Raw genomic sequence first — 16737 nt, forward strand, 5'->3', positions numbered from 1 at the left:
TCTGTCAAATCGATTAATCACATTTAAAATAAAAGTTTGTGTTTACATAATATGTATGTGTGTGCTGTGTATGTTTTGTGTATATAAATGCACACATGTATATATTTGAAAAATATTAATAATAAGTGTTTGTGTATATATATATATATATATATATATATATATATATATATATATATATATATATATATATATATATATATATATATATATATGTATATATGTGTGTGTGTGTGTGTGTGTGTGTGTGTGTGTGTGTGTGTGTGTGTGTGTGTATATATATATATATATATATATATATATATATATATTAGGGCCGGGACTCGATTAAAAAAATTAATCTAATTAATTAGAGGCTTTGTAATTAATTAATCGAAATTAATCGCATTTTAATCGCATATAAATATTTGACCTGAGAACAGTGATAAGTAAGTTTTTTTCATATGGATTTTTAGTACACCATTGAATAATGACTGAATACATAAACTGAAGCAACAAAATATTGTTTATTTTTGTTCAACCAAGTCCAACAGACCAGTGCAATATTGCCATTAACTGTAGCAATAGGATACAGTGTTTCCCATAACGAAAACATTTATTTCAGTGAAAAAATAAATCCAAAACTCTCTATTTTAACATTTTGAACAATTGGGCTTTACAATCTTTTGCTATTTTTTTTTTTAATAAATTCTTGTGTTTTAATTTTTCTCATAATCAAATGAAAGCATAAACATTTATTTTTAATCAAATGAAAAATAAACCTTTTTAATTTTTGGAGGTTTGCTGTTAAAATCAATAAATAATAATAATCATAGTATTTTTTTCTACAATTAAGTGGTTAATCTTGTTGTTATATTTATTTTTTTATCATATATATTGTTTTTTGTCAATTATTTAAATAGGAATATTGTTCTGTTTCATGTTAAACCGTACTTTTATTTTGACAGGTTGCCGTGAAGTTTCTGTGTGTATACAGTATGATATGATGCTAGTTTTCTCAAATGAAACGGTAAAAGTGACACTCACAGTAGCTTTGGAGATTGAGTCTATCTGTTCATTTGAGATGCAAATGCCAAAAATTAACGGGAGCATCACGCCTGCAGTGTAAAAAAACGCGTCTCTGCCATTCCAACATACAGAGGCAAACAGTATATGCAGGATCCATATTAAAACGGTCTTTTTGCATTTCAGTTTTCACAGACACTAGTCCATATCGCGATTTGAATTAAGTGACAGACCAACTTTTGATTTATCAATCCATAAATCGACGAATTTACGTGGCATTCCGCGCTATAGTAAATTCGGTTTTTATGAATGGAGTCCGCGATCCAGTCCGTGTTTTCTTGGAGGAGACATTGTAAACGCGCCCCCCTAAGATAATGGTAGGGGAAACACTGGCATATTTAGAAATATACTAGCCTTCATTTCAGAAATTCAGGTACCCTATAGGTAGGTAGACCTTCTGTAAAAGCATTGAGGTGATACATGAGGCTCGATGTGCTGCGGTGATATGCGCATTCCGCTAGTTGGTGCTACAGTATAATCGGTCCGCCGCTGAAACTCATCCAGTGAGAAACGTTCCGCGGTGCAAAATTAAGTGCGATTAAAATGCGTTAAAAAAAATTAACGCGTTATTTTTGTGTAATTAATTAATCTAAATTAACGCGTTAAAGTCCCGGCCCTAATATATACACACACACACACACACATACACTTACATACATACGTACTGTGGCGAGGCGTCTGCCCGCCCCCCTAATTTTCATCACCACCCCGTCCCGTATTCGCCGCCCTTCTCCAGGCTCCCGACGGGAGTGGGTGTGTAGGGGAGAGGAGGGGCGTGTAATTGGCTCGGGCTGGCGGCGTGTGATGGGGACACCTGATGTGAATGAAGCCTCATCACCGCCGCTGTTTAAATACCGAGCGCGCCTCTCCTCGAGAGACCGGTCTCTTTTCCCCCCGTGCATGCACGCTGGTGTCCTCGCGGGTCCAGGAAGGGGTGAAGAGGGAATCCCGCACCGCCAGGAGGAAGAGTCGCCGGACCCGCCGTCCGGTTGAGGTTCGCACCCGAGACGGCCGCGGGCCAGGATGCCGGGCCGTATTCCCCGCTGGAAGCTCCGGACAGCTCAAGAGGGACGAAGCCGCTAGAGATGCCGCCGCCCCTAGCACCCCGGTACAGCGAAGGGAGCGCGTGCGGCCGGCCGGACTCCGCCCCTCTCCTGGACCCTTCCCCTCTGAACACTACCTTCCCGTCACGCTGCCCCAGCACCCGAGGACACCAGATTCCCCTTTTATTTTGGACACTATTTTACTTTATGGACTCACTTTCCCTTATTTTCTGTTTAATAAAAGCCTCTCCGAGGCCTGACGCCACACCCACTGTGTCTGTCGTTTGCCCCTCCCGCCACAGTACGTATACAGTCAAGCCCGAAATTATTCATACCCAAATTGCTGACTTAAAGTAACTTTTATTCAACTAGCAAGTTTTTCTTTTATTAGAAATGAAAATGTCTCCCAGAAGATAAGACGATGTACAAGAGGCATCATTGTGGAAAAAATTATTACTCATCTTTTATTTACATTTGAACAAAAAGTGGCATGTCCAAAATTATTCATACCCTTCTCAATAATCAATAGAAAAGCCTTTATTGGCTATTACAGCAGTCAAACGCTTCTTATAATTGCTGACCAGCTTTTTGCACGTCTCCACTGGTATTTTTGCCCATTCATCTTTAGCGATGAGCTCCAACTCTTTCAGATTGGAGGGTCTTCTTGCCATCACCCTGATCTTTAGCTCCTTCCACAGATTCTCAATTAGATTTAAGTCAGGACTCTGGCTGGGCCAAAAACGTTAATGTTTTTGTCTGCTAACCATTTCTTCACCACTTTTGCTTTGTGTTTTGGGTCGTTGTCATGCTGAGATGTCCACTGGTGCCCAAGGCCAAGTTTCTCTGCAGACTGCCTGATGTTGTTGTTAAGAATTTTAATGTATTGCTCCTTTTTCATGGTGCTGTTTACTGTGATTAGGTTCCCTGGTCCACCGGCTGAAAAATACCCCCAAAACATTAGGTTCCCATCACCATGTTTGACAGTGGCAATGGTGTTCTTAGGGTTGAAGGCTTCTCCTTTTTTTTACGCCAAATGAAGGCTACATCATTGTGGCCAAACAATTCAATTTTTGTTTCATCTGACCATAAAACAGAAGACCAGAAGTCCTGACTTGTGAGCAGCCACAATGCGCAGCCGCAGGTCCTCAGTGAGCTCCTTTGTCTTAGCCATGACTGTCCACAAACCAACAGCAGAGACCTTCTGTTTTCACCTGTTGAGTTGATTCAAACAGCTGTTCCCAATGAAACAGGGTAATTAGGATGATTTAGAACAGCTTGGACGATTTTGAATGGTATAGAATTTTGGATTTTCCCATAGACTGTGACAGTTTGCAAAGGGTATGAATAATTTTGGATGTTCAAATGTGAATAAAAGCTAAGAAATACTTTTTTCTACAATGTTGCCTCTTGTACATCATCTTATTATCTTTTGGGAAAAGCCTGTGTCATTTCCGGTCCCAAAAAATCTTGCTGGTTGAATAAAAAGTAACATTAAGTCAGAATTTGCCTGGGGTATGAATATTTTTGGGCTATATATGTATACAACAGTCTTTCTGGTTCTCAAATATGATTGGTTGAGAACCGTGAGATATTGTACTGGTATTTCCCGAGTGTCATGACGGACACCCAAATCCCGTATAATTTTATAAATATTACTTGCTGTCAATGAATCACAGTGCCTTATTAGACTGCATGAAATGTCGAAATTGCATTTATTTACTAAATACTTTAACTAAATCAGTTAATTGAAATTGTCATTATGGTGTTTAAATTTATGGTTGGATATGAAATATAAAAAAGGCTTGATAGCAGATTAAAGGAGACCTATTATGCCCTTTTTAAAATATGTAACATAAGTCTTAGGTGTCCACAGAATGTCTCTGTAAAGTTTCAGCTCAAAATAACCCACAGATCATTTATTATAAAATGCCTATTTTGAGTGGAAGCAGAAACACACTGTTTGTGCATGTCTCTTTTAAATGCAAATGAGCTGCTGCTGCTCCCCGTCCCCTTTTATTTTAGAACAGGGCTGTGTCTTTACAGCTCATACCTTGAATACTTTGCCAAAAAACATCTGTTCGGTTTTGATTGTAAACTTCTGATAAACGTTTTTCTGAGTGCAAACATCCAAAGCATGCGCACAGAAAGCGGCTGTCACATGACATGTGAGCACTAAAGTTCTCTTTCACGTCTTATTGCATGTAAACTGTCAAATACAAATAAATTTAATATAAATCTAAATTTTTATGTTAAAAACACACAGGACAGGAGTTACTAAAACAGTTGGTTATGTCTGTGAAGGTAAACAGCTGGAAAAGAAATTGCGTGTTTATATTAGATCTGTGTGACAGCAGCGTAATACACAGTAAATAAATAAATGCACTGCTCTCTTGTTTCCTCTGAGGCTGGGACTCTAAATAGTTCTGTGCTCATCTGTGCAGCCAATGACAGAACAGTTAGCATGCTTTCCTCGAACTTTTGCTGTGACGTTAGAACTGGTATTCTGTTGTCGCTTGCGAAAACAAAATGAAAGTTCTGTAGGTGGAAGCGCGCAGATTATGAGGCGGTAATATTATAATAAGGTCCCCTCACCACGTCACGGGGAGAGTGAAATCTGAGAGCCTTGTTTTTTTTCGCATGCTTGCAGAGAAAGACTAACGTTTTCTGGATTGGTAGATGCACTAGGGACTGGATTATAAAACTTAAACATAGAAAAAGTCAGGTTTTCATGAGATGTCACTTTTAAAATTCACTGTGGGGCATTTAATCATCCCAAAATTATATTTTAGGGTCATTTTTGCAGCTCTCAGTGTCATTTTTCCCTTTAGCTCTTGTTATGTACAGACCTAGGTGTCAGATCAGATGTAGAGTATGTTTAATAAAATAGGGAACATATATAGTTCCTTATTTGTCCACGTGGTACAGAGTCCTTAAAAGGCGTAGGTTAAGTCTCCAAAATAGGCTGTAGCTACTGAGAAGGCCCCCTGCCGTAGCTGACGGGGGGTCAACAGAGAGCAGTTTCCCTTCTGTGCTTGCTGTTGCTCCACCATTGCCAGCAGATAGGCTTAGTCCTCTAGAAAGCACAGCTCATACCTCATCCTGCTCGCACATGTTTCTACAAGCGCCTGTTGCCTCTTAACCCCTCACAACTCCGCTTAGCTTTAATTGCATCTCAAATAAACACCGCATTAATCCTATCCTGCAGGGGGAAAAAAATCATTGGTTTTACTTTGTCACTATGCCACTGTATTCGACATTGTTTACAACAAAAAGGTGTTGAGATGGACATTTTTGTCCCTTTTGCTTTTGATTTGCACTCTTCTGGTTTGTGGGTGATTTAGTGTCATGTTCTCGTGGCTGCTTCTCTGAACGCTTGCAGTCTATGCCTGTAGCTCTCTTGATCTTTGATAAATAGTGTGTACAACAGCCTGGCGGAGGCACAAACACCAGTTATGTTTCTTCTGGTCAGACAGCCCATGTATTCTATAAAAAGGATGAACGTTTTGTGTCAGCACAACCTAGAAACAAACTAGTTTCAGTTTTAGTGATGACTGGGCATAAACTTTAATGAAATTTGCTTCCGTTCATAGCATTGGCTTCCTCATGTGACATTTAATTTCCCTTAACAGTATTAAAAAAAAATCCATCATATTTAGTCTAAACAAAGCATTTTTTGTTGAAATCTACCTGATTTTCAACTAACATGCTTGGTGTTTCAAATATAAATTCACTTATCATACCTAGCTCAACATAGCCAAATTTTCTGACCACAGCGTGAAAGATGAGCCTGACCACAGCATGCATTACAGCCTCTTGCTTGTGTCAGGAGCAAGGTGTTTTAAAAGGTTTCAAGTGACCCTGTTTAAAATGCCTGACATCCTTTAACAATTTGCATTCTCGTAAAGGGCTTCAGTAACCTAAAGACTACTCAGATTGGCCCACAGGTTTCTCATTGGGCGGGCGAGAAGCCAACTTGCGTCACTTGTGTCCTTTTTGACAGAAATGAGGGGTAAAACTCATTGGAATAATAACAAGTCTGTTGCTGTTAAGGTTCCATGGAATGTGACACTTTGCAGGGCTCATCTAAAGAAATAGTTTACCTAAAAATGAAAATTCTGTCATTAATTACTCACCCTTATGTCGTTTCAAACCTTTTTTGTTCATCTTCGGACAACAAATTAAGATATTTTAGATGAAATCTGAGAGCTTTCTGACCCTGCATAGACAGCAACACAACTACCACGTTTAATGCAAAGAAAGGTATTAAGGACTAGAGGTCGACCGATGTATCGGTTTTGCCGATTAATCGGCACCGATAGTTGATTGGCGGAACTATCGGTTATCTGCAAAAATCCTTGCCGATAGTTTTTCCGGGTTGCATTTTTTTGCTGAAGTGGCTCACGCTCCGCTCCGCTGTCATAGAGTATGAGAGGTTAAGTCCGACACCAATGCTTAATGTCAGGATTGTTACCATATATTTGCATTAGTTCATATCCAGCTGGTCATTTTGTTAGCCAGCAAAGTTGCAGATTTAAAGACATGACGTGAGAAAGCAAACTGTGTTCATTCAGCCAGACAGAAATCCTGCTGCGCCACAGCGCGCCATTCATAGTTTTACATTGCATCATATCTGTCCCAAATCTTTGTTAATGTTCATAAAGACTTGACCCTGGGCTGGAAGATTGAGTATTGTGCATTTAAGTGAAACGTTTGAATTTTGTAGCTCTAATAAAGTCTGTATACTTCATATAGAGCTATAATTTATGTTTTAGCCTTTTCTTCCGGCCGCCGAAGCTTAGTAGTTACGCACTTTATTTCACAATGCCAGTTTTCCTTGTTTTTTTTTAAGTGATCAACAAAAATATATATTTAAAATTAACATAAAAATTATACAAAACGAAATTCGTTTAAGAAGGGATTTTCCACAAATAAAAACGTACGAAGTGGTCAAAAAAATGTGTCTGACCCTCTCCAATTCTCCCAGCGTATTACCGTCCAATTCATACCACGTCCTTTGTGACATTTACAAATTACATAAACTTCTTTCGTAATAAACAGATCGAACTGAAATAAAACTCAAACAAATAATATTTAATCAATGAAAAACAGAAAAAATCTTAAATGGCTACAACATGTCGCTCTTTCTCTTTTCGTTTGATCTGTTCTTTAAACTAATCTTTGCCGCTTTTTTGATCATTGTTTAAGTAAACATTTGCCCTTTTGGTGATTAAATAAACTGTTTTAGACTTCCCCTTGAACTAGCGACGGTCCTGTGTGTGTGATACCTGCGAGTTGTCCGTGCAACGCAGCGCTGCACTTTTGCCCGGTTTCATTAAGGGTGGCTGAAAAATGGATTCTCCGATGCATCGCAATCCTCTCTTCAATGAGCTTGTGTTTTCCCCCTCACATGGCAGTGTGCGCGCTAGAGACGCGGTGGGCTTCATTGCACAGAATTTGCACTGTGAGACACGTGCGCATTGCTTGACAGTGTGTGCTTCCACCGCAGTGTTTTACTTAAGATATGCCTTCATTTCTGATATATTGTTAAATTTTGAAGTTTATTTTGTTAACATTAATGACCTATGAAACAGCTTTATTGATCAATATATAATTAATATTAATATTTTATTAATTTACAAAGTATGGTTTAGTACTTTTTAAAAATAGTAGAGCACTGTTTTAGTTGCCTTTCAGTATCCATTTTCAAAAACTATTGGTTAATTAATTGGTAATCGAATGCGATTTTGAACGCAATTAGGCGTAGCTTGTCAGTGATTTACATCTGTGTATTAATTCTCTCCAGCTGAACGCACGTGATGGAGATTTACTACTAATCAAAGTACCGGCTTCATTGACTAAATGCACCTCACAACATCGTTCGATTAATCGTGCAGCCCTAACTTTATTCAACTATTTCTTCTCTTCTGTGTCAGTCTTCGATGCTTGTTCACTGTATTATAATGTTGTGAATGATGTCTAAAACCATGAAATAAATTATTAGCATCGATTTTGAATTTTACATTTCACTACAATATCTAATATATTATACACAATACACAAACAGAATTAGCTATGCATTACTGAAACACAGGTCTTACATTGCAGTTTTAATATGTTAGAACAAGATAAATAACTGAGTTTTGGATTTCATGTCGTTAAGTTGTTGACATGCGGAACAAATGAGGTATAATCACATTTCCTCAGACTAGAAAAGAAAAAAACACAAAGACATTCTGCCTTTTATACTGTAGGTAGCACTGCTTACCCACAGTGCACTGGGTTCTGAGACACCCTTCAAATCCAGAAGCCTGGCATTTGACTAGCCAATAGGAAAGTCTCTAGAGACCTCAGTGCTCTCCATTCTTTGAGAGGTCACATCACAGTGGGTCGATGCAATATCTCCTCCATGTCTTGGAAGACAACCTGTCTTCAGCTTGCTGTGAGTAAACTCAGTTAAATGGTGTGACTGACAGACGGGGAGCCCCTAAATGTAACTTCTTTGGCCTTTGAATGCTTACAGCGTTACTATGTATTTTCAGTGGACATTAAGGAATTATCTGTAATTTCTCATGGATTAGATCTGATTTACGTAATTATTAATTTATTTGTATCAATTAATTTATACAGCTGAAGTCAAAAGCCTTGCAGAATCTGCAAAATGTTAATTATTTTGCCAAAATAAGAGGAATCATACAAAATGCATGTTATTTTTTTATTTATTACTGACCTGAATCAGATATTTCACATAAAATACATCCACATATAGTCCACAAGTGAAAATAATACTTGAATTTATAAAAATGACCCACACATGCACCATAATACCTGAATGATCCTCAGCTGTGTTTTTTTTTTTTTTTTTTGTGTGATAGTTGTTTGTGAGTTCCTTGTTTGTCCTGATCAGTTGGTGGTTCTTCAGGGGCAGCCGTGGCCTAATGGTTAGAGAGTCGGACTTGTAACCCAAAGGTTGCAGGTTCGAGTCTCAGGTCTGGCAGGGATTGTAGGTGGGGGGAGTGAATGTACAGCACTCTCTCCACCCTCAATACCACGACTGAGATGAGTCCCTTGAGCAAGGCACCGATCCCCCAACTGCTCCCCGGGCGCTGCAGCAATGGCTGCCCACTGCTCCGGGTGTGTGTTCACGGTGTGTGTGTGTTCACTACTGTGTGTGTGTGCACTTGGATGGGTTAAATGCAGAGCACAAATTCCTAGTATGGGTCACCATACTTGGCCTCACTTCACCTCCTCCTTCTTCTTTTGTTTTTCAGCATTTTTGTGTATTTGAACCCTTTCCAGCAATGACTGTATTAATTTTAGTTCCATCTTTCCACACTGAGGGCAACTATTGAGACAAGGGATTGAGGGACTCATATGCGACTATTAAAGGTTCAAACGCTCACTAATGCTCCAGAAGAAAAGACGATCCATTATGTTACAATACATTATTTTTGAACAGGATGAGGATTTTTACATTTTTCTAATCTTCAAATACAAAAAGTCTTCACCCCATGTTTATTCATGTTTATTTTGTGCTGAAACTGGTATTAAAGCAGCAGAGATTCGCTTCTCTTAAACTAAGGTGCAACAGTGATCTGTCACACCACATTTAACAGTGCCAAAATTGTATTTATTGTTTAAAACCTGTAATAAATTTGACACTATTTTAAATCTGAAACTTTGTTCATATTAAAAGAAACAAAGTACAAAGCTTATGTCGATTCATTGAATAGGAGGTGCGATACAATTCATTAACTGCAAACAGACTAGACTGATTGATTCTTGGGATTTAAGAATCGATTTAGTTTCATAAAATGAGAAAAGATTCAAGTTAAGAAATCAAAACATTTGTGATGCCCAAATTCACTTTTAGCAATAAAAGTGATAGAATTTTCTTTTACCTTTACCACTACCTAATGCTCACTTGAAATTCATCTAAAAAAAGATAATTTAATAACACTGTTAGATTTAATCTAAGCAAATCCTATCCATGATTGTTACTGTAGATTATAATGTGATGCGTAAATCCACTTGTAGCATTTAAAATTATTGATCGTAGTTTGTAGTATTTTATATTTTAACATGAAACTGATTATCAGCCACAATTCCAATATCAGTGCGTCTTATTTATTCGTACAATATATTTTCGTATATATTTATTATTAACTGCTCTGCTGATTGTTGTTGCCGAGTGTCAAACATAAAATCTTTCATCTCCCATGGTGCTTCATGCCTGTTTGATTGCTTATAATTATCCTGGTGCATGCTCATCCTCAAGCAAACAAATATATCACAGTAATTAAGGCCTTCGGCAGTCCTCTGGAGTTTAGTTAGCGCTATTGTTATTTATTTATTTCTTAATAGAGGGAAAGAACCTATGAGTCACCAGATCTCTTTGTTGGAGGAAAACTGTCCACAGCAGTTTTAAATTCCCATTTCTCGCAGTACAGCAGTAATTTCCGTTATTACGGCTTTATTACAAAAACGCTGCAGTGTTGTTTTCACAAGAGCAAACTGTGCAAAGCAGGAACTGATGACTGTTGAATGTAGCACATTGTTTCAGACCCTGAGCGGAGCAAAGCACTGCATTGTGCCACAGAGATATCGCCCTCTGATGAGCAGAATGCATCAGTCACACTGTACCCAGCACATCTCAGCACCTCCTGTTTGTGTGCTTTGATTGGTTTTTGTGTCACATAAATAACTGTTAATCACAAAAATGTGAAGTTGCCAAAGCTGTGAACTCGTATTTGTAGTTCTGCTTGATTGCAAGTCTTTCAAGTGTTAGAATTATTGTAGCTTATTGATAGACAGTTGAGATATGTGACCCTGGACCACAAAACCAGTCTTAAGTCGCTGGGGTATATTTGTAGCAATAGCCAAAAATACATTGCATGGGTCAAAATTTTTGATTTTTCTTTTATGCCAAAAATCATTAGGAAATTAAGTAAAGATCATGTTCCATGATGATTTTTTTTGTAAAATTCCTACTGTAAATATATCAAAATGTAATTTTTGATTTGTAAAATGCATTGTTAAGAACCTAATTTGGACAGCTTTAAAGGTGATTTTCTCAGTATTTTGATTTTTTTGCACCCTCAGATTCCTGATTTTCAAATAGATGTATCTCGGCCAAATATTGTTCTATCCTAACAAACTAGGCATTAATAGAAAGCTTATTTATTTAGCTTTCATATGATGTATAAATCTCAGTTTTGTAAAATTTTACCTTATGACTGGTTTTGTGGTCCAGGGTCACATATATCTTTTCAGCAAAGTTGTACTATTATTAAATTGTTTTAAATGTATATTTTAGCCACTCTGCTCTCAAGATATTGGTGTTGGTCATATGTTTCCATGCGTACATCGGGTGACCACTAGATTTAAAGACTCGAACCCTGAACAAGTAACCAGTAACCGCATCTCTCTCTTCTTTCTCTCTCTCCTTCTCTCTAGATAAACGAGTTGAGCCATGTTCAGATCCCCATCATGCTTATGCCTGATGACTTCAAAGCCTACTCGAAGATTAAGGTGGACAACCACCTTTTCAACAAGTAAGTTGTTTTCAGTGTTCCCCATTCTCAACTTAATCTTTTAATCTCATTAAAGTCTCATGAAACCTGTCAAGAACATGTCTGAATCATAGTTCATTAAAAAAAGCATTACAACACATACCAAGACATATTTATGATTATTAAATAAAATGTAACTGACAGACTATTCTTTTTAAAACTCAACCAAACAGTGAGAGAGATGTTTCCTAACTTTTATCTTTTTTTCTTTGCTTTTCAGAGAGAATATGCCAAGCCATTTTAAGTTTAAAGAGTATTGCCCTCTTGTTTTCCGTAATTTGAGAGAGAGGTTCAGCATCGATGACCAGGACTTCCAGGTAGGCTTTGTGAAAGAGAGAAATGACCCAAGGTGTCGCATTCAGTGTGTTTTAAAACCACAGCAGTTGAATCACACAAAACACCAGTGTACTCACTACTAAACAATGCAAAGTAGATTCAAGTCCCTGTAAGAAAAGCCCATGATTACCAAGAGGTAATTTAGTCATTAACCACTCAATTTGCTGTCGTAATGAAGACCATTATTCCCCATAATAACACAGTAATGTCGGAGCTGTCCTTGCGTCCTTCAGCCTCCCACGTACAAACGTTCTTAATTGCCCTCGTATTCCTTTTCTTGTATCCCCTTCATGAAAGAAAATACCTTTTTAAGCAAGAATAGTTGCAATCAGTGCGAATTCGATGGAAAGGCTTTTCTCAACATTTCTTATTTTGGCTAATTAGGAAGATGTAATCAGAAAGAGCTCAGGGTCTTGGTTAGAGCTCCCTGTCTGCTTATGTGGGTTTAAAAGGCGTTACGTTATGACTGTAACCCTGACACGTGCAAAAAACATCAACTTCCCAGAATGCTGCTTATTTTATGACCTTGATTAGAGACGTTCAGTATGAGCTGTTTACTGTTGTCTAGGCTTCCTGTGTTATACATCAGAGAAGACTAAGACAAGCTGACATAAAGAGTGCACAACTAGTCAGTGTTAACGAAATAGTTCATTTAAAAATGAAAATTCTGTCATTAATTACTCACCCTCATGTCGTTCCAAACCTGTAAGACCTTCGTTCATCTATAGAACATAAATTAAGATATGCGTAGACAGCAATGCAGCTGCCGTGTTCAAGGTCCAGAAAGGTAGTAAGGTCATTGTTAAAAAAGTCCATGTGACATCAGTAGTTCAACCGTAATTTTATGCGCAATTTCTTGCGCAAAGGAAAAAAAAAAACAAGTTTATTCAACAATTTCTTCTCTTCCGTGTCAGTCTTCGGTGCCGTTCATGAGACTATCACGTCGCAAGAGCATCAGAATGTCGGTTTCTGCAACTGTTTTAACAAAGTCCTTACCTACCTTTTTGGGCCTTGAATGAGGTAGTTGCATTGCTTAATATGCAGGGCCAAAAAGTTCTCGGATTTTACTAAAAATATCCTAATTTGTGTACTGAAAATGAAAGGTGTTACAGGTTTGGAACTACATAAGGGAGAGTAATTACCGACAGAAATTTCATTTTTTTAGTGTGCTATCCCTTGAGCATTTTTATAATGAATGTGCATTTTTTGGGGGCAAGTTTTTTGTTTTTTTTGGGGGGGTTCTGTTTTCTTCTTTTTTAATTTTTTCCTAGACTATTATTAATGTATTAATGGTTAAATAAAAAAAATCACACAAAAAGCATGTATAATTAATTGAAGTCATGAAACATACACAATTTAACAGCAATTTATTAAAAGTTTAACAAAAATAGCATTTTTAAGGCCCTATGAAATATTTTTTTTCACCTCAAATTCAGTTAGATTTTTACCAAATTCTGTTTTTCTGTTCTGTTTTTCGTTCATTTTTTGCTTCTTTATTGTTTGTACGTTTTTCTGGTAAATAAATTCAGGTAAATATTTTCTTCTTTTAAATATTCCTTATAAAATAATGTTTTAATTTTATTAGTGGTAGTACTATTATTACATTAAGTAATATTTTTATGTCACAGTTTCTTCAAGTTAAACCAAAATGTTATTTTGACGGGTTGCTGTGAAGCCCTTAAAGTTTCTGTTTGTATATATTCAGATGATAGTTCCTCTCAAAAGAAATGGTAAAATGCTCAAGTGACTGTCAAAACAGTTCTAGAGATTGTTTATGTACTGATATATTGAGGCAGCAGAGGCTGAAAACACAGAGAGTGTCACAGGAGCTTCATTTTCCGTGACATTCCGTGTTGTACAGTAAATTCCATTTTTATGACTGGATTCCAAGATGCTTTCCATGTTTTCTGCATCGCAGAAATCATAGGCCCTATTCTACTTACGCCATGCTCTGAAATATTTTAAACAATTTTATAGAAACTGAGAAAAATTTAAGGAAAGATATTTTTTAAATGCTTATCCAGTTATAAAAATGACGGCTCAAAGAGCCAAGGGGCCTTTGAATATGATTGTGGACAGTCAGTAACAGCCATAAAAAAGAAAAGGTTGAGAACCACTGCTCTATGTAATTAGGCTAAGTTAGGACTGCTTTTCATGTTGTCTGCATGTTATATGGGTGTGGTCCTGGGGACCAGACATTATGCCGCAAGTCAGATGTCTACCTGCATAATAACAAAGCTGTTTAGTAATACAGATGTAGCGTAATCCCGCTATGACTCCCTGGCGTTGTGGTTCCTCAGTCCACCCTGCGTCCTCTGCCTCATCATCACTATTTTCAGCCCATCTGTGCACATACTTCCCTGCGGAACGAGCCGTCAGCTGAACAGCTACAAGTCCTAACCCGCATGACTCAGCCTGGGAAGCCATTCGAAATTTCATATCCTGCTTTTGGTTTTGTGTTTAATGGCTGTTGTTGATGAATATAGCGAGTGTATCAATGAGGAAATCCAAGCACATAGGTTTGATGTAGAAAGAGGCATTGATACTCAGAGAGAGGGAGGTGATGGGGAAATGTGTGGGTGTGTACGTGTTTGAGGTAGCAGACCTTGGGAATGTATACAAAGTGGTCTGAGCTGCTCTGTGCAGCTGTGCCCTTCACTCACCCTCACGGGGAAGCAGAGACCCTCCGTTCCTTTTAAGTGCATCATGTGTCTACCATAAGCTTTTGAGGGTTTTTTTTCTCAAACCGGGACAGACACAAGGGCAGACCACTTCAGTGAGAGAGAATGGTTGGAAATTGCACAGTGTCTGCATGTCAGTGGTCATGTGTTTGTGGGCAGGGCAATTACGGTAGTGATTTGCACACAAAATGTTGTCATTAGAAACTCACATACCCTTTTGCACGAGTGCTCAGTCATGAGTTCTGTGAACCTCTTTCAGAACTAGAACTTTAGAGCATTCAGATACATTTTGACCAGTGGTTTGACAGAAAATCCATTACATAACATCTGTTACTACTTACTGCAAGACACTCTGGCATCGAGCAATGATGCATTACGTTACTGCATTACGTAAGCAGTTCTGGGAACCAATCAAATCGGTGTATTTGATGTAGGCGGGCCAGAGGCAAGCTAATCTGATGACGACAGTGCTGCGACGTCCGGAATCATTTAGTAAACATTGAAAGATGGCTACAGATGAACACCAGTTGTTTGAAACGGCTTTGACAATGAACGAGTTAGACTTGGCTTAAAAGAGGAACAGAAAACCACGCTCGAATCGTTCCTTTGCAAGAAGGACGTTTTTGCTGTTTTGCCGAGTGGATACGGCAAGAGTTTAATCTATCAGTTAGCTCCGCTGGTAGCTAAGCGTATGGATACGTCACACTAGGGTTGCACGGTATACCGGTACTACGGTAGTATCGCGATACTAAAGCTTAAAAATAACTGCCGTGCCATTGCATTTTTGAAACGGTAGTATCGTCCACACGGTAGTACCGTAAGATATGTTGTATGCAAGGCAGGAACACTGTTTAAAACAGTCATTTGAACATGCACGCCAGCAGAAACATTACAAGTTGATTGCTAAAATGTCTTTCTGCTGTGCTTTGTGCAGTACAGGCTGTCTCTACGCTTCATTTGGTATTCAGTGTTTCCCGACGCTTCAGTTCAGTTTGAAATGAGAAGCTGCATGCGCACGTCGTTGTTCATGCTGCAACTTATCAGAAGAGAGGGTCTGATTCAGACCTTCTGATGTTATTTAAAAATAGCATCTCAAGAATCAATTATTCAACATAAAAATATTTTACAAGAAAGTATTTTCGTATTTTTATTCATTTGCCCACTCTTAGAACAAGTGTAATAATTCGTTTCTGGAAGCATCTTTGCGAGCACGAATGCAATTTCATTCATTAACGTAGTGGCTTTGCACTTGGTTCTTATCAATCATTGTATATATATATTTTTCAACATTATAAATGAATACGTTTAAATATACAAGCTGATAACTTGGAAATTTCAAGATATGCGAGCAAAAAATGCTCCTGACAGTTCAGCACGATGAGCAAGACGAGCAAGATGTTTTATTTTCGTTTCTGTGTTCGAATCCGAATCCGCGTTGGTTTGGGCGAATCACTGATTCACTAAGCCATTCATAAAAACAGTTATTTGATTCACTCCTGAATGATTCAGACGTTTTGAAAGAATCGTTTGAACGACTCAGTGATTCAATCATGAACATTGCTGCCATCTGCTGGCGGTTTTAAGTTTCCCATCATATTCTTTTCCAACAAATTTCTATATTCAGAGTTTTGTATTTAAAACATTAATCTTATACCATTATTTATGCAATTATAAGTACAGTCTAAATGTATAAATACCACATCGAAATGTCACTCCATGCAGCTTTTGTGCAGTGCTCAGATGAGTTTTGTTTACATGATTTTTAATGGATAACAGTAGCCAGTCATTCATTCACATTGATGAAGTATTCAGAGAAAAATCTTGTCTGTATTCATTTACATCTTTTTATTTATGAAATTGATTCATTTTGTTGAATTGAATTTTAAATGAACGAATACTGCGTGGTATCACGATACTACTTGGTATCGTGATACTTCAACTGGTATAGTATCGTAAGTCATTTTTATGGTATCGTGACAACCCTACGTCACACCATGTATTGTTGTGATTGGTCGTGGCGTTATCCAGTTGCGTGCAGTGAGA

At 37.8% G+C, this 16737-nt stretch overlaps 1 protein-coding gene across 1 annotated transcript in view; it reads left to right on the plus strand.

Moving 5' to 3' along the window:
* The window catches only part of pip4k2aa (phosphatidylinositol-5-phosphate 4-kinase, type II, alpha a), a 39560-nt gene that overhangs the window by 9468 nt on the left and 13355 nt on the right, over positions 1-16737 (plus strand). The window contains exons 2-3 of the mRNA XM_073830824.1: positions 11562-11659; positions 11898-11994. Of these exons, the coding sequence (XP_073686925.1) occupies positions 11562-11659; positions 11898-11994 (195 nt within the window). The remainder of the gene's footprint in view (positions 1-11561; positions 11660-11897; positions 11995-16737) is intronic.

Source organism: Garra rufa, chromosome 24 (genome assembly GCF_049309525.1).
Source record: "Garra rufa chromosome 24, GarRuf1.0, whole genome shotgun sequence".
NCBI classification, from domain to species: domain Eukaryota; kingdom Metazoa; phylum Chordata; class Actinopteri; order Cypriniformes; family Cyprinidae; genus Garra; species Garra rufa.